The sequence below is a fragment of the Panthera tigris genome, chromosome B1, assembly GCF_018350195.1.
Source record: "Panthera tigris isolate Pti1 chromosome B1, P.tigris_Pti1_mat1.1, whole genome shotgun sequence".
Taxonomy (NCBI): Eukaryota; Metazoa; Chordata; class Mammalia; order Carnivora; family Felidae; genus Panthera; species Panthera tigris.
Genome location: NC_056663.1, coordinates 66,378,809 through 66,398,549, shown reverse-complemented (window position 1 = coordinate 66,398,549; position 19,741 = coordinate 66,378,809). Strand labels below are relative to the sequence as shown.

Here is a 19,741-nt window from a genome sequence, read left to right as displayed (position 1 = left end):
AACTTCTATAAAGATGGCTTATTTTGTAAGGGTGAAATACTGATAATACCAACGAAGATACACAAAACTTGGGGTTGAGTCTTGACATGCAGGAACAGTGAAGCACAGCTTGTTTATCAGTCTGACAAGGAGAGTAGCAGCTGGCTAATTAAGTGAACCTAATTTAAACTAATGATGTCGATTCTCAAGATAATGTGCTAATGGCTAGAGGAGACTGCTGATGACACTTAAGAATACTCCCGAGGTGTCACAAGCCACTTTTGCATCCAAGCAAAACCTGATTTTGCTCCACAGAAGACAAAATGAGGTCAGTTGGTTACTAGTCAATCTCTTTTACAGCCAAATATCACCTGTATGCCACTCTTATAAAAATTTCATGTGTTCTTATAAAAACACATTTGATGTTTAAAGCAACACCAACGTTATAGACTCCATTAAAAAATTGTGACCTTTTACTTTTTAAGCTGTTGATACAAATGATATTGTTGCATCCACTGAAAACAAATAGACTCCAATGATAATATTTTATCATGGGCTTTATAAAATCTTACGTTGTCAAGAAAATATTTGTCATTTTAATAATAAAATGTAACAAACCTGTTCAAAATGTTTAGATTTTTAATCCTAAAATACACATTTAATACCAATCCACACAGTCTTTTGCAGGTGTTTTCAGGCAAAAGCAAAAGTCAGAAATATGATTTCTTAGATAAGGTCAGTGTAAAACACTAGGGATCTACTTTAATTAGATTGAAAAAGAAAGCTCGAAAGATTAAACTTAAATAAGAGTAGTGTTATTTTTCTTCTCTTTTCTTTTTTTTTAAGATTGATTTGGGACTTCACTGTTCCATTTATATATCCACACTATGGAAAATTCTATGGTATTTTTTATCATGTTTGGGAGAAGATGAACTAACTTTCTGTTATAATATTCTTAGCTGTATAATATACTCAGGTTTGAAAGAAAGAAATAAACAGCTACAGCACTCAATCAGGAAGTATAACTTTACTTGGATATAAAAAAGACTCACTTCAAATCTAGGCTCAGTTGAGAAAAGTGGTCAGAATGAGAAAGGGATGCTTTACTTTTTATAAAATTAACTTTGTGCTTTGCAGTTGACTTTGAGTGTGCCCTGTATTTGGATATAAATACAGCTTTAAATCATAAAGTTTTTTTTTTTATTTAGTCTTTCAAGTAGCTAGAAATGTTTTTTTTTCTTTAAGTAGTTTTAAAACTTGAACTACTTGGGTTATTAATTTATAAAACAGAGGGTTCAATATTGAAGTCTGTAAGATCTATCATGTTGTTTTCAAATTGGGAAAACCTTGAGGGAATTTATAATTCTAAGAGATGAAGTGTTTTCAAGTACAAAAATAGAACCACTAGGATATTTATAATTCACCTTTAAGCATGTACTTTTGAAGACTAAAATTTACATACTGTAAGGTATTGTTAAGACAAATATAAGGATGTGTTCTTTCACCCAGCAGGTAGTAGATGTATGGAACTCATTATCTAAAGAGTTCACAGGCTGAAATTATACATGGTTTTGAAAAAAAGAGCTTAGACAAATTAAAAAATTGGAAATTCTAACTTTTGGGGCCCCTGGGTGGCTCAGTCAAGCATCCGACTCTTGATTTTTCTCAGGTCATGATCTCATGTTTTGTGGGATAGAGCTCCACCTCGGGCTCTGTGCTGACAGTAAGGGGCCTATTGGAATTCTCTCTCTCTCTCTCTCTCTCTCTCTCTCTCTCTCCCTCTCTCTCTCTTTCTCCTTCTCCCCCTCTCTGTCCCTCCCAAGCTTATGCTCTCTCTCTCAAAATAAATAAAATTAAATTTAAAAAAAGAAGATTCTAACTTCTATATTTAAAAAGAAAGCAATCTTTTATGTATATATCTAAAATTTTAAGTTGATATTTACAGTCAACCAGTCAACCATAGGTTTCAATAAGTAGTATTTCTATCAGAAAGAATACTAGACTGAGTGTACTCAGTATGGAAATTTTCATTTTAAAACTACAGTGATGTCTAAATTTCTATAGAACAGATTGTTGCAGAGTGACCCAAATCATTACACTTGCTACTTCACGTTCCTTCTTTCCAGTGAGGTATTTGGTAGCCCCTATAATTCAAAACCATTTCTTTTTATTGATGGAAAGGCAACATTCAACTTCATCATACACCTTGCCAGAATTGTGTGGGAAACCCCATGACACTCTACTGCCTCAGCCTTTTTGCTCCAAATATTAAGTTCTTACATTTTTTTCCTACAATAGGAACATATCTGGTACGTTTTTCTTCGTTCCTACTGTTCTCCAAATAGAAGGCAGCTGTAGAAAGTGAGGCAATAAGGCTGATAAATGGTGTGTGGGGCAAAATGCATCAAGAGAAGGTTAAGATTTGTCTTTGATAGTAGAAAGTATGAGAATATACAGAGACTATCCCCAGAGGAGGAAGAGTAGATAAAACAGAAAGCCAGCCACCAAGTCAACTTTCACCTCTAAACCCAGTTGGGACAGAATATTTTGTGTTGTTTTGTTTTAAAGCTCTTAAATTAATATTCCTTTTTATTCTTTTTGGGGTTACATGTTTCTAACATATTTTCACTTTAATTTGTTCCTTCCCACATTGTTTTTAGAATTTACTACTTTAATACTTTCTTAGTTTCTTTTATTCTCTGCTAGGATTGTGGTTATATATTCTTTTATTCAACTCTAATAGTGTTAATCGTGACTTTTGTCCTTATTCTTTGCCAAAATTCCCAGAGTTTACTTTTACTTAGTCTTTTTTTAATAAATCAGTTTTTGTCTTTTATACATTAATTCCTTTGTGTATTTATATATACAGGAAAAGCTTGGATTGCCAGTAACTTGTTCTGTGAGTGTTCTGCAAGATTAGAAACATTTCTTATAAATTTTAACTTGATAAGCTAATTATGTCTTGCAATACAAGTAGTACATGGCACCAAAAATCACATGATCACAAATGAGCCAATGGTTCTTGAAATTTGCTTTGATATACAAGTGCTTTGGATTACAAGCATGTTTCCAGAACAAATTATGCTCACAAACCAAGGTTTTACTGTATATATTTGTTTTTATATTTTCCTTCTTTCATAAAGATTATTCTGATTTTCTTTAGCTAAATTCTAAAACTATCTGGTTAAATGTTTTATTTTTAGCTATTATTAATTTTTTTAATTAAGGAAAAAAATAACCTCAAATCATAGTCTTACTTGGATTCAACATATTTATTTATGGTTATCAATATTACTTGATATTGATATTAATATTTTAAATTTACTTTGGTACTGTTAATAGCTTAACATTGTGTCAGAAAATCAGTATGAAATAATTTCATTTCTATTTCTTGAGACTTAATGTGTAGCCTACCATGTGGTCATTTTCACTAAATGCTATGGTCTGAGTGTTTGTTTCTCCCTCAGAATGCATATGTTAAAATCTTAACTCTCAAAGATGATAGTATCAGGAAGTGGGCCTTTGGGAAGTGATTAGGTCATGAGCATGGAGATTATGGAATTAGTGCTTTTAAAGAAAGATCCTACAGAGATTCCTTGCTCCTTCTACCATGCGAGGACACAGTGAGATGGCACTAACTATGAACCAGCAAGAAAATCCTCACCAGATCACAACCATGCTGACACCTTAATCTTGGACTTTCCAGACTCAGAACTGTGAGAAATAAACTTCTATTGTTTACAATCTACACAGTCTGTTGTATGCTGTTGTAATGGCCCTAATGGACAAAGATATGATAAAATGTTTAGTGATGATGTATATATTAATCATTGCTGGATGCAAAGCCAAACACATACATCTGTTCAAGCATAGTAATACTGTTGTTCAATTCACACATAGTGTTGATTTTGTTGATTGGTCAAGTATAGATTTATCAAATTCTTCTCACTTTGATCATATGTCAATCTCTACTAGTAGTATGGCAATAATCACTTTACAAAATTGTAAGCAATCATGTATGTTTTTAGTCTTATATTTTCTTAATAAAGTAAACCTTCTATCGTTATCAAGTAACTTTCTTTAACTTAATACTTTGTTGCCTTAAAGTTTCTTTAAAATCTGATGTCAATATAGCTATATGAGTTTTTTGATTTTTTTAGCATACTTCCTGCACCATCTGCACTGTCCTTACACGTCAGTTTTTCTTTTATCTCTTATCTCATAATGTGCATATGGCTAGATTTTCATTATTCAGGCTGACAGTTCTCTTTTTTGTTTTTCATTGAGTTACATTAGTCCATCCTCAGTTAGTTATTGTGAACATATTTTTTTAAATTTCTATTTATTTTATTATTTTTTAATACGTGAGTATAGCTGACACACATTATTACACTAAGTTTCAGCTTAGTTATTTTACAAGTTTATACATTATGCTATGTTTACTATAAATATAGCTACTGTAAATATAGTCCCATTACATTGCTATTCCAGTATCACTGACTGTATCCCTTCTGCTTTGTATTTTATCCCTGTGACTCGCTCATTCTATAACTGGAAGCCCGTATCTCCCTCTCCCCTTCATGTATTTTGCCCAACCCTCCACCCTCCACCTCTCTGGCTATTATCAGTCTGTTCTCTATATTTATAGTATGATTCTGCATTTTGTTTGTTTATTTTTTTTTAGATTCCATGTATGAGTGAACACATATAGTATATTTGTTTTTCACAGTCTGACTTATTTCACTTAGCATAATACCCTCTAGGTCCATCCGTGTTGTCTCAAATGACATGATATCATGCTTTCTTATGGCTGTGTAATATTACATTGTGTATCACATTTACCTTATCCATTCCTATCAATGGGCACTTAGGTTGCTTCCATGCCTTTGTTATTGTAAAAAATGCTGCAATAAACATAGGAGTATATCTTTTTGAGTTAGTGTTTTCATATTTCCTGGGGAAATACCCAATAGTGGAATTATTGGATCATATGATATGTCTATTTTTTAATTTTTTGAGGAATCTACATAATATTTTCTAAGATATCACCTTAGAATGGCTAAAATCAAGAAAGCAAGAAACAATGAGTATTGAAGAGGATGGGGAGAAAAAGGAACTCTTGTGCACTGTAGAAAACAGTATGAAAGTTCCTCAAAAAATAAATGTATTCAGTTTTATCCTATCATTTTGTTTAAACTTGTTTCTATTTATTTGGGATTTTCCATCCTTATTATTTGTATTTCTTATTTATTTTTTCTCCCAGTGTATTTATTTGTAAGTTTTTCATTGCCTTTTATTTTTTAATAGACAGACACAATATTGAAAGATAAGTTCTTGTAACATTAATAAGCATACATAATATATGTATGGATAATTAGTTATTATTCCCATTCCAAAATAATACAAAAAATCTTAAAATATTGCAAACAAAATCATCCCTTTCCCTGTTTACGTATTATGTACAGTACTTAAACACTCATATCACTGTTTTTGTCTTGTGTTTTCACTCTTTTAAACATTTCAATCTTTTTTTTTCAAAAATTTTTTTCCTTAACGTTTTAATTTATTTTTGAGAGACAGAGAGAGACAGAGTGTGAGTGGGGGAGGGGCAGACAGAGAGGGAGACACAGAAATCGAAGCAGGCTCTGAGTTGTCAGCACAGAGCTGGATGACTTGGGGCTCAAACTCAGAGACCATGAGATCATGACCTGAGCTGAAGTCAGACGCTTAACCGAGTGAGCCAACCAGGTGCCCCTAAACATTTCAATCTTAAACTAAGAGGATATCCTAATTATTACTGAAAGTTAGTATTTTAATATATCATATATTTACCAAACTGCGTGCTCACTATCATATCAAACTTACTGATCAGTTAATTTTCCTTATTCCTGAAGCAAACAGTTTCAGTTCTATTTCAGTTTATCTTGGTGATAATATCTGTTTTTGTGTCTCTGACACAATAAATAATGCTCTGGTTTCAAAATTATTTTTCCCTGATCATATTATAATATTAGAATATATTTTATTTCCACTAAGCCCTTTAATAATGTTTCTCTTTCATTTGGTGTCCATTATTGCTATTGAGAAAATTGCTGCTGTTCTCATAGTAATTCATCTGCCATTTTAAGATTCTTCTTTGATATTTATTTTTTTCCATTTAGATTTCATTGTCCTTTCTAAATCTGAAGGCTTACTATATTTTATTTTATAAATTATAAAATAAAAATAATACGCAGTGTATATGTGTACACATATATATAAAATATTCTTTATTATAGTATAGTAAATGCTCAGTTATTGTCACTCATTTTGACCTAAATACTGTTTCCTCTTTTTTTTTCTTTTTTTCACTCCCGTTTTGAAAAATATTACCTCCTTTCTGGAACCTCCTTCTTTAATTTATGCTTTCTACTGTTAATGGATAAATAACGTCTGGTATATTAAGATGCATTTGATTTCATTATTATTGGTAATTGTTTCCATAAAGTTACCATAAACACTGAGTTTCTGAATAATAACCTATTGTTCCTAGGGGAAATACATACTTCAATTCCTAAGGGCCTCTGGTCAAAAGGTTTTCATCAACTAATCAATACTTAAATTTATTTCATGTGTGTTTCTGTTCAAAGACACTTTACTTAATATATATTGTTCATTAATTAACATTGAACTCATGGCCAAAGTGTACTACAACTCATGGCTAAATGAAGCTTACCATTGGGCACATCACAGCATTCTTACACGGGCATTTCAACACTATGCTTAGGAGTCATTTTAAGTGGAAAATTGCCCACAAAACCACAAAAATGCAAAACACATGGTACTCAATAGACCATGGAAAGAAGACTTGTTTACAGTATAAAAGCTGAAACAAGAAGGCAGAGTCTCTTCAAGTTCAATCTTTGCTAGAAATATATATGTTGGGTGACGAATTTTTCACCACTCTGTGCATGTCCCTGAATGACCACAAAAGCACCATGAGCATTGATTTTTTGGTTCTAAATGAATTTGGTGAACTTTCAAATGCAGAATCGACAATGATAATTAACTATAATCAATGTCCCTACAGCAAAAAAAGAATCACACTACAGCTATGTTTAAATGAAATGATCTTATGATTATAATGTACAGCAAAGTAGCCAGATACAAATAATGGAACTATATATTTCCACTTATGTCATACTCAAAATCAGTCAATACTTATTTATGGTGGCAGAAATACACATAATGATTATCTTTGAATAATGGCCAAAAGGAGTAATAAAGTATTATTATTTTAGTAACAAGATCATAAGGAGGACTCATTTGGATGGGGCCCAATTTTCTAACCTATAAAAACGTAAATGTTAGATTCTTGTCTGAAAAATCTCCACAATCATGATATATCATAATATTATTTTTAATAATTCAGTATTATATAGTATCTTTTACATTCTCATATTTCATTGTAATTATAGGCACTATGAAAAATAATATAATTTATGTGACTTTTACCATTGCATTAACATTTCATTATCAATATTTTCTATTAATTTAAAATTTTACATTGCTGTCTGAAGATAGTGATTATATGAAGATAAGTGATGTTAGTTTTTCTCACTTTTGAGGATCTAGTAGGTAATACATATTTAGTCAGTGTAGGTTTATAGTTGGAAGACTGAATTTAAAGACCAGTTTGATTATTTCTGAAACATACTTCTAATTTTAACCTGCTAGCTTTAATTTTTTTTAACATTTATTTATTTGAGAGAGACAGAATGTGAGCCAGGGAGGGACAGAAAAAGAGGGAGATACAGAATCCGAAGCAGGCTCCAGGCTCCAAGCTGTCAGCACAGAGCCCGATGTGGGGCTCGAACTCACAAGCTTTGAGATCATGACCTGAGCTGAGGCTGGAGGCTTAACGGACTGAGCCACCCAGGTGCCCCCATTATCCTGCTAGCTTTAGAATGTAAATAATCCCATACTGAATGCCTATAATTTGATGGCCTCTGTTACAGCTGAAATCAAGATAAAATGAACCTGCTCAAAATCCAGCAGTCTCAAAGAAGCATAAGCGGTGAAATATACAGAAAGATATATATTCTCATAATAGGTACTGAACCATTAGATTGGTTATATATATGAGAATCATGTAACTCTGGAGGCCTTAGATAGGTTTTCTACCAGAACAGTTATGCATCCTTTTTCTCATGATTATACCAGTCATTATCTTATTAGAAATTAAACCATTATACTAATTGTCCACTGTAAATTTGTAACCCTAACCAGAGTTTTTCAATAGAAACACTTTTCATTCTTTTACTTGTAATACCAAAAATATCTCATAGTAGGCAATCAATATGTACAGCATGAATGGATGGATGGATGATGGGTGGGTGGGTGATTAGATAAATTCATGTGAAGCTGTTCAGGATTCTTAGAACGAAAAGCCCTAACTTTGGACTTATTACCACTTTTTGTGGTTCTAGTCAGGAATCATTAGAGGGACTAATAGCTACTTCAATATTCAATTTCAAACCAATATCGATGCAAAAAAAAGTCTTTAAATATAAGGAATGGTTAGGTTACAGTGTCTCTCAGAAACTTTGATAATGAACAGGTATAAAGCACTTCTATATGCCAAGATCTGCTATAAATGCTTTATATGCATTAATTGAGTTAATTCTTTTGTTTATTTTTTTTATTTTTAATGTTTATTTATTTCTGAGAGACAGAAAGACAGAGCACGACCAGGGAGGGCCAGAGAGAGAGGGAGACACAGAATCCAAAGCAGGCCCCAGGTTCTGAGCTGTCAGCACAGAGCCCGACGCTGGGCTTGAATTCACAAACTGTGATATCATGACATTAGCCAGCCACCCAGGCTGCCCAGTTGAGTTAATTCTAAATATAACTTTATGAGATATGTATAATTATTAATCTGTTATTAGATATACCTAATAAAACTGTTTTAAGTTTGTTTCCTCTGAGCTGTCAAGCAATAGATCATGAGTCAAGGGCCCTGTCACTGGAACCAAACTACCCAGAAGCAAATCCAGTACAACCCGTTTGCTGTTGTGCAGTGGAGTACAAACAGATTGCTTAGGTTAAACAACTTTGGATGGAGCAGAGCATGAAACGTTTGGGGACTCAAACCAGAATGTTTTTTTTGTAACCATGATCATGATAATTTTTATTAGGATTTTTTTCTCTGTCATTGACCTATCCACCTATTGACTTGTTTTACTACTATACTAAAACCTACTACACTACTATTATTTAATAAAGTCTACTATTATTTTGGCTTTTGTTAAGAATAAAATAAAGAGATAATAGTGTTTCTGGAATAGTAACTAGGAATACCTTAATTAGCCTCTAATTTGAATTCTTCTTGCTCTAAACAGAATAAGCAATTCTTAGGTTCATTTTTGTGGAACTAGTCATGTTTGTATTATGATGTGTTTATGGAATCAAATTTCTGAAAATAAGAAAAATTAATTATTTTCTAAATTCATTAAGTTCAAGCAGCAGAATGAGAGGAGACTTTGCAGAAAATGCATACAGTTCCCAGTTATCCAATTAATGAAACAAGTTACCAAAGACAATCAAATGGCAATGTACAAGTTACCTGGTGAAGAATTACATAAAAGGACATTTTTTTTTAAAGATCACCTTAAAAAGCAGGGATCATGCATACCTGAACAACTTTTTGGGACTGCACATCAACGATAAGGACTCTGTCCAAAGTTGGCTGTGCAACATAAATGAACTTGTCTTTGACATTAACAGCTGAGGCCCACACACACCTCTGAATTTCATCTCCTTCAGCTTTGGGACATACTTCATCCTATAATTTAGAAAATAGTGGAAAAATGAATATTTTAAATTATAACATGGGTATGACATATTAGGAGCAAAATTAATGTTTGATGCTTTACTACTTTCAACATCAAATGTTCAATATAAACATACACAGAGAGATAAAGTTGTCTGTTAAATAAAACAATACATAGTGCACATTTAAGCTCATTAAATGTATAAATAAATCAATGTGAATAACCCTCTAATATAAATTTCATCAAGCCCTTAATTACTTATTTCTAATAGGACATTGGTCTTTCATTTGTTACTACCTAATTCATAACTCAGTAACTTCAGATATAGATAATAAATTCAATGTTTTCTCTCAAGTCTCCCACTCCTAAGCTTCTTTACCAGACATTAAATGCCACACCAAAGTATAGTTAGAGGTTATCACAGCATCTGTGGCTGCCCCCATGGCATCTCCATGGTCTTTTCAAAAGCCTCCAAATCCACTGGAAATGATTCCATAGCACTGTGGAATGAGAAGGTCAATATGTGGTCTGCTGTTTTTGTTCTTTAGAGAACTTCAGATCTGATTGCGGGAGGATCTGGCAGTTCCACTAGATTTTAAGATCTAGTTTTTAAGATTTTAAGATTCAGTCCAGAAGCTTTAGGATTCAGTCCAGAAGTTTCCAGGTATAGCCAAATCACCAAGAAAATATAATGAGAGTGATTTTAAAAAATAAAATAAAAAGTAAAAACAAACAAACAAAACCAATACAGGTTGTTCCAGGCTTGCAGAACATAACCTAAAAAAAAAAAATCCTATATATGCTTCTGGTAGTTCTGGAGGTATGAAATTAACTTCATTATATAGAATGTACCGCAGTCATTCTAAAATGATTACCAGTGGGTTCATCCTGAATCATGTCCATGATACCCTTAAGTGGGCATCACAAACCTGAAGGCAGAAATCTGTCCTCAGCACATGCCCACTATAGTTTCATTCATCAAATGAATTTGAATAGAAACATTATTTTCTATGCCAAACATGCTTCTTCAGAAGCATATTAAATATCTTTGACAGGAACCTATTTTGTGAGAATCAAGCACTATATAAAGTAAGTACTTGAGAAGCATGAAGATGTGGGAAGAAAGTGGGATCTAAGATTGATGAAAGGCTCTGAATTTGGGAAATTGTTTACAAATTCTTTGCTGTTGTGTAAAAGCTACCAAGAAAATCTGCCAGAATAATAGGAAGTGTGAGTGACCTGACACATCACTGTTAGCGGAACAACTGCTGAACCAGGAGCAATTTCCACCCTTTTGTTTTCTACAGAACTGTTCAACAGTAAAATAAACTGCTCTGCTGGGAATTATTTCCTATTTGTATGCTGTCCCCATAAGATGTCCCTGACCAGCCTCGCAATCATTTTTACAAAGCCATTAAAAGTTTCCTGACAGCCACCCTGAGTTTTCCTTGCTTCACTTTATGCCATTATTTCTGATGAGAGTCTATTAGGTCCCATTTTGCAACGACACTCTTATTTTTTCAGATCACATAGATTAATATTTATTTCTGGGGATAGGAATTTTAGAGGAATGTTTTTTTTCACATGCCTTAGGCATTTAATGAGGTAAAAGAAAACCTCAAGAAAAAAAAAAACAAAGATGCAAAATAAAATTAAGATAATACATACGGATTAGGGAAATTGTCAGGAATTATATTGAGAAGTTTAATTAAATCACTTTTTATAGAAATGTATACCACCATTTAGAGTAAAAGGAATTAATAAGATATTAGAACTAATAAGGATGAGCATCAATAATAAAAAGACAATTCATAATCCATAATTAGAACTTATCTATTTCCCTTTGGGTCATTTTGACATTTAATAATACACAATTCCTGTCTATGCATTATTCTCTTCCAAAACTTTAAAGGCAAACAAGACATGTTTCTAGCGATGATGAAAGTTTGGATTTAACAATTAAAACAGTGCTGATGATACCTGACTTCTAAACATAAGTAGGTCAAATAGATGGATATATGCATTTGTTTTCTATATTTTGCCATTTTTATTTATTGTATTGACTCTCTATTAAAAACACATTTTCCTCAAATTTCTAAATTCCCACCCCTCCTTCCTCTTCTTCCTCATACACCCCCTCTCAACATGCCTTCCATTGTTTATGGCAAGGACAAATGTTATTTGTCATAAGCACCTCCATTTTCCTTGCATCCAACTCAGCAAGTGTCTGTCATTATCCCCTCCTCTCATCCTTCTCTCCAATCATAGATTTGTCCACCTGTCTTTTGCCTTCAGAAAGATCTGCCCTATATTTCATTTGAAATTTTAGCTATGTCTCTAAGTATTCAAGCATGAACATTCTCTGTAATTTAAGAAGCAAAGAATAAGAAAACATTAATTGGATTTCATCATCTTTCCCTTCCAATCATCCATCCAATTCTCTTCAGACACTGAACAAGCTGTCTCGAAATTTACTTCCATTTCTTGATCTTTCAATATAAATTGTTCATACTTCAGACAGGTTTTCATCATCCTAGCTCTTTAAAAAGAGGAAAGATCACCAGTGGCCTCAGAATTTCCAATCATTATTCTTTACTTTTTATTGGGAAGCATTTATTGAGTTCATATTATGTGAGAGATATTGTACAAAACTATGTTTGGAAACAAAATCATGAATAGAAGAGAACACCTGCTCTCAGATTGCTCATAAATTCTGATGCATTTGGCTGTTCAGACACTGATTCTTCCTAAAATGTTCTTTCATTCAAGTAAGGCGACGATCGGCAAAAAAATTTTTTCAGGAGTAGATTCCTTAATGCCCCTTACCCATTTAGCCCATCCTCACTCTCACAGCTCCTCCAGCAACCCACTGTTTGTTCGCTATATTTAAGTCTCATGCTTTGTCCCTCTCCCTGTTTTTATATTATTTTTCTTCCCTTCCTTATGTTCATCTGTTTTGTATCTTAAATTTCTCATATGAGTGAAGTCATATGGTATTTGTTTTTGACTAATTTCGCTTAGCATAATACCCACTAGTTCCATCCATGTATTTGCAAATGGCAAGAGTTCATTCTTTTTGATTGCTGAGTAATACTCTATTGTTTGTATATATACCACATATTCTTTATCTACTTATCTGTCGATGAATGTTTGGAGTCTTTCCATACTTTGGCTACTGTTGATAGTACTGCTATAAACATTGGGGTGCATATGCCTCTTCAAAATAGCACACCCATATCCCTTGGATAAACACCTGGTAGTGCAATTGCTGAGTCACAGAGTACTTCTATTTTTAATTTTTTGAGGAATCTCCATACTGTTTTTCAGAGTGGCTGCAACAGTTTGCATTCCCATCAGCAGCGCAAAAGAGATCCTCTTTCTCTGCATCCTCACCAACATCTGTTAATTGTAGCCATTCTGACAGGTGTGAAGTGATATTGTGATTTTGATTTGTATTTCTCTGATGATGAATGATGTTGAGCATTTTTTCATGTGTCGGTTGGCCATCTGGATGTCTCCTTTGGAGAAGTGTATATTCATGTCTTTGCCCATTTCTTGACTGGATTATTTGTTTTTTGGGTGTTGAGTTTGATAAGTTCTTTATAGATTTTTCATACTAACCCTTTATCTGATTTGTCATTTGCAAATATCTTCTCCCATTCTGTCAGTTGCCTTTTAGTTTTGCTGATTGTTTCCTTCACTGTGCAGAAGCTTTTTATTTTGATGAGGTCCCAATAGTTCATTTTTGCTTTTGTTTCCCTTGCCTCCAGAAATGTGTTGAGTCAGAAGTTGCTGCGGCCAAGGTCAAAGAGGTTTTTGCCTGCTTTCTCCTCAAGGATTTTGATGGCTTCCTGTTTTACATTTAGGTATTTCATCGATTTTGAGTTTATTTTTGTGTATGGTATAAGAAAGTGATCCAGGTTCATTTTTTTCTACGTGTTGCTGTCCAGTTTTCCCAGCACCATTTGCCGAAGAGACTGTCTTTATCCCAATGGATGTTCTTTCCTGCTTTGTCACAGATTAGTTGGGCATACATTTGTGGGTCCATTTCTGGGTTCTCTATTCTGTTCCATTAATCTGAGTGTCTGTTTCTATGCCAGTACTATACTGTCTTGATGATTACAGCTTTGTAATACCGCTTGAAATCCGGGATTGTGATGCTCCAGCTTTGGTTTTCTTTTTCAAGATTGTTTTGTCTATTCAGGGTCTTTTCTGGTTCCATACAAATTTTAAGATTGTTTGTTCTAGCTCTGTGAAGAATGCTGGTGTTATTTTGATAGGGACTGCCCAAATTCATACCATTTCCTACTCTGGTGTGTGGCCCAACAGCTAAGAACATTTTTTTGCATTTTTCATTGGTTGACAATAAAAGAAGAATACTATTTTGTGACATGTAAACATTATATGAGATTCAAATTTGCATAAAGGTTTATTAGAACACAGCCACGTCCATTTATTTAAATATTGTCTATGACTGCTTTCATGCAATAGCAGACAAAAAGATCATGTGGACTGGAAAGCCTAAGATATTTACTATCTGAACCTCTGTAGAATAAAATGTTGTTGATCTCATTCTTGGATATAACCCTATCTTAGTTATTATTTAAATCCTATTAAGTTCTGTCTATAGTGACTTCTTTATCTTATGCTCCTTAATTATGATTTCAGAAAAGGTAAGCCTCAGACCTTGGTTTTCTGCTTTATTTCCTTTACATTAAATTCTTCTCAGAGTGCATTCATTCTTATTGCTTTATTGTAATTATGGTCAGATGACACAAAGAAATTAATCTGTGGCCTTGCCAACCACCAGGACTTCTATTATCAGTCTTTTACAGAAAAAAAAATCTGTTAAATGAGCAACTTGAAATACCGCCACAATAATAAAAAAATGTGTACTATATTAAAGGTTATTCAAAACTAAATAGAAAGTAAAAAGGGTGAAATACACATACATGAACACACTTAGGTAAATTACAGATAGATGATAAGATAGGGAGATATATGATAGAGAAGGAGAAATACACAGATGGTATAGAAAGATAAACATTTTCCATCTAGAGATAGATAATAAGGTTTGTTTTATATTTGGAAACTTTAAAAAACTAAGTAATTTTATAAAATAAAGACTATTGAGTAGCAAAACAACAGAGTAAAATTAACAATAATAATCATGTGTAGGCCCGCATACAAATGTGAGTATAGTTGATATGTAAAATATCTTGTTTAAAAGTAGACAATAATCTAAGGAATGTCAGGCCTAGGAGCAAAGGAAACAAAACACAAAAGGCAAGCTAATTAAATACAAATAGGTTAGAATTCTCTGAGATATACAGAAAAGTAAATATCTGATCTTTTGCAAAATTTGGATTATAAAGGCGTCATGTAATATACAGAGCTGTGAATAAAAATAAACTGGCATTATATTATATTATAATAAAATATTATTAAAAAGGCAGAAATAAGCATGTAACATATAAGGTGATCTAAGATGGATATACCAAATTTAGGCATTGGATTCACCCAAGGGTGGTATACAGATACTCTTAGGTAAGTACTGAACTACTAGAATTTTATATTAAGTCAAAGAATGAGAGAAAGAGAATTTGACGTTTTGATCAACATGTAGCATTTAAGTTTGAAAATTTATAGATATATTGCAGACCTGGTTCTCTTGCTGATGTGGTCACTAGTTATTAAAAATAAATTGATTTTAGTAGTTCTGCATTGTTTAATTTTTCTGCTTCTCTACCAGTCATGTTCCTAAGACTGGCAAGAGAGTTGCCTCCCCTGGCAGTAATTAAGAATTGTGGGGAGTTGAGGGACCTTGCAAATAGAAAAAAAAAAAAAATGAAAGAAAGAAATTTAAAAAATCTTACTGAAAATGTGTAACTGTAATCTTCATTTACCTGCAATAAACAGTCTGTTCCCTAGCTAGAATATTCTCACCAAAACTTCATAAACACCAATGATTTTCCATAGCTACTAAAAAGCACACCATACTTTGCATTAATCAAATTCTTTTCAATCTACATTTGGCAGTCATATTTCTAATATTTCCAGTGAACTTATCCCTAACTACTATGGGTCTTACTGATTTCCTTCTTGTCTCAACTTCCATAGCTTTTATATTTTGTATCACATAGTTTGGCATATAACCATGTACTATCATCTTAATTAAAATGTTAGCCTTTGCTATTCCTATATTTTTACATTTTCCAAACATAATAGCAAAGATACAATATTTCTTCAGTAAATATATGTTTAAAATATATTTGGAATCTTTTGCAGCAATTTGGCATTGCCATAATAGCCATGTGCTCATATGACTAGTAGACTTATCTCTTTAAACAGAATTTAGACCAGTCTGGGTGTGTCAAAGTTGCCTGGGGGATTTCTTGGGATGAAAAATACCTACTGGTTAAAAAAAAAAAAAAAGAAAAAAAGAAAAATTGAGCAAAAATCAAAGTGATTCTTCCCCCCCACAAATAGTTTAAGAAGCATTGATTTGAGCTTTTTTTTTTAAATCCCGACTGTCATCATCTGAGTCAACTGAGATATATAGAAAAGTGAATAATAAAATACTTGAAAAAATAGTGTTCACTTTATCAATAGACTGTAAATAATTATTTCCAATGAGGATTTGTTCAGTTTATCATGAATCAAGACAAATGAAACAAAGGTTCTTTTGTACTGTTTAGGTTGGGATTCCTAGGATAGTTTTCATAACATGAAAATATCTATAATCAAGGTTAAGCTTTTTTTTAATACACTGAATATAATGTATTCTGTTGATCTTGCTTAGTGATATTAAAAAAAGAGATCTCACAAAAATGTATTAATTTAAATTAATATCAATGGTTATCTCCCTGTTGGACCTCTTTTTAAAAAGAAAGGCCATGAAGTTTAAGTACTTTTATCAATTTTTAATTGAACTCACTATTTATAACCTGAGCAATACAACTTTTTCTATAATTATGTATATTCAATTTATCTAATTCTATTTGCCATTTCATTTATTAAAGTGTCATAAACAGTCTAGCTCATACTAGTCAAAGCACAGGTAGTCAGAGAAATGTGGGAGGTCATTTGCCTTAATTTGGCCTTAGAAAACTGTCATATAGCATGATTTTGATTAAAAGTACAAAGACCGCATTACAAAAATTTCCATCCTTTCTTTTAATATAAAAAGGATGTATTTATGTTTTTTAGTGTTACAATAAAAATGGAGCTGATAACATTACAGTTATAAATTGAGAATCAGTATCTCTTTAGAGACAGTGAATTAGAGAGGTTTTGACTTTGAGGTCAACCAGATCTAGAGGTAATACACTCATATTAACTGTGTAAATATTCTTCTTGGCCCTTGTTTATCTCAGTGGTATAACAATATTATGTATCACATAGGATTATTATGTACATTAAATAAAATAATGCTTGAAAAGGTTAAGCGATCCATAATGTTACCTGCTATTTTCATATAGAAAATTTCCCATGGGTTATATTTCATGAAACTAAAATAGTCTACATATTTTGCATACAATTTTTTTTTCACTTTTTCATAGTGTTTTGGAGAGAAGTCACTGTGAATATTTAAGAATTTCAGAGAGTTACTTTAAGTATGGAATAGTTGATGCATAGATAGAATTATTCAAGAGATTTTTTTCCCTTTATCATTTGGAAGTTCTGTGACATTGAGCAAATCACTTCACCTGTCACATTTCATCTGTAGGTTGAAGACATGAAATTAAAATTTTGTCAACTGTTTCCAAAAAAGAAAAAAAATCCAAAGTTTTCTGAATTATTTCTATTCTGCTTAAATGGAAAATATTTTACCCAGTTTATAAACATATTGCATTAGGTAAGAATCACTAATCAAAAAAAAAAAATTTTTTTAAGTATTAAACCTCAAATGCCTTCATAAGAGAAGAAAACTGTAGACCTTTTGTAAATGTAGGACTAGATGGTTTGTGTCTTGCTTCTCTTGGTTCTTGTAAAAGAACTGAAATCCTGGCTAGGGCTTGGTCCAGATGCCAGTAGGCACTGAGAATCCCAGGGGCAGGAACTTAATGTCTGTTGGGAAAGGCATAAATTTGAATAATGGGAGACCAAATTAAATATAAAAACTGAAGGTTTAAAGTTAGCTTGAAGAACCAGTAAATAGAGTTTGGCAAAAAAGTTGAATCAAAAGCTGATATCAAGCACTAAAGAAATTGAACAATTATGATCAATATCAGAAAGTATAAATTATATGGGCCAATATGTTTTATGGTGGATAGTTTGATTAAATAGTAGTGGGGATAGTTGAAATTAAATTATTAGTTATGTTGAATTTTGTTCCCTAGCATAATGAAGTTTTGATTTGTATAGGAGCAATAATAGTTTTTCCTGACTTTGTTTTACAATGCACAATTAGTAAATGGTGAGCTAGAGGGAAAAAAATAAGATTAACAATTTTTTTTTCCTTACCAGATAACACATGAAGTTAAGTGACCAGAAAGAGAATAGAGGAGAGGAGAGGAGAGAAGAGGAGAGGAGAGGAGAGGAGAGGAGGGAAGAGGGAGGAAAGGAAAAGAAAAACAAGAGAAGAAAAAACAAGAAAAGAAAGAAAGAATGAATGAAAGCAACCAAGCTGGGCTATAGTGTGTAAACTTTTCTTTAAAATAATGAAAAACTCATTATAACAGTGACATCATTATGAACACTAATGAATATCATGGGGAATGGGGCTTACTTCTTTCAAATACATTTTATAATTTCCTTTCTTTTAATTTTTTTGTTAAAAAAAAGTTTCAATGTTTGTATTTTATTTCTGAGAGTGAGACAGAATGTGAGTGGGGGAGGAGCAGAGAGAGAGGGAGACACAGAATCTAAAGCGGGCTACAGCTGTCAGTACAGAGCCTGACACAGGGCTTGAACCCACAAACTGAGATCATGACCTGAACTGAAGTCAGACACTTAACCAAGTGAGCCACCCAGACACCTCTGTACTTGAGTTTCTTTAAGTGGAAATAGAGAGTACTTGTTCAAATGGTCCTTTCCAACTACTGATTAGTAGATTCATTATTAAAAAGATGAATAAAACATTTGTTTAAATGCCAAATATACACATTTCCATTCTACAATTTTACAATTTTTCTGACAGCTGGATATCTAGTATTTTTCTTTCTTTCTTTCTTTCTTTTTAATTTAGAAAAAAGGGAGGCTTCTTTATAATGTACACTTTTACATTTTGGCTTGAGAGCATAGATCTGTCTCCTTATAGCTTTCCATCATTTGATTTAGTTTTTCCATTTTGAAGCAATATATTCTCTCTTAAACTTTACATAAAAGTCCTTCCAATGTTAAAGAAAATTTGTTAATGTCCCTTTAAAACACAGCTCCCAAAACTAAACTTACATTTTTTTAACGTCAGTACAAATTAAGGAGTTCATTTCCTTTGCCTTCCTGATTATCCACTTCACAGGTATTATTTATTTCAAAATCTATAAATGCTTTAAGTAATATGATAGGAGCATGAAGAAGTGCAATCTGTCAAAATAAAATTGCTGGTTTTTAGAAGACATTGTAAATGCATCAGTTTGGATCATTTACCTTAATGCTTTGAAATTCTTCTATTAAAATGGAGTACATTAAGTTATTTCTTATCGTTAAAGTCCACAGGATATAGATGAATCGAAGTTAAACTTTTAAGGAAAGAGCTAAACAATTTAAATGAGATGGGATATCAAAAACAATCTAAGGTTCTAAGGTGTCCTTTCCTTCTTTAAATGTTCATCTCTCTCTCTTTTCTTTTTTTTAGTAGTGACACATGAAATTTGATAATGCCCATTTTTCAATTTTTTGTTTCAAAACATTAGTTTAGGATCAAGATGGGTTTTAGTGATTATCTTTTTTATTTTTTTTATTTTTTTTATTTTTGGGACAGAGAGAGACAGAGCATGAACGGGGGA

The 19,741-nt window shown here is 32.5% G+C and overlaps 1 protein-coding gene across 1 annotated transcript in view; it reads right to left on the bottom strand.

The window, feature by feature from the left end:
- FSTL5 (follistatin like 5) overlaps positions 1 to 19,741 on the bottom strand; it is a 791,029-nt gene that overhangs the window by 66,378 nt on the left and 704,910 nt on the right. The window contains exon 13 of the mRNA XM_015538440.2: positions 9,653 to 9,802. Coding sequence (XP_015393926.2) covers positions 9,653 to 9,802 — 150 coding nt within the window. The remainder of the gene's footprint in view (positions 1 to 9,652; positions 9,803 to 19,741) is intronic.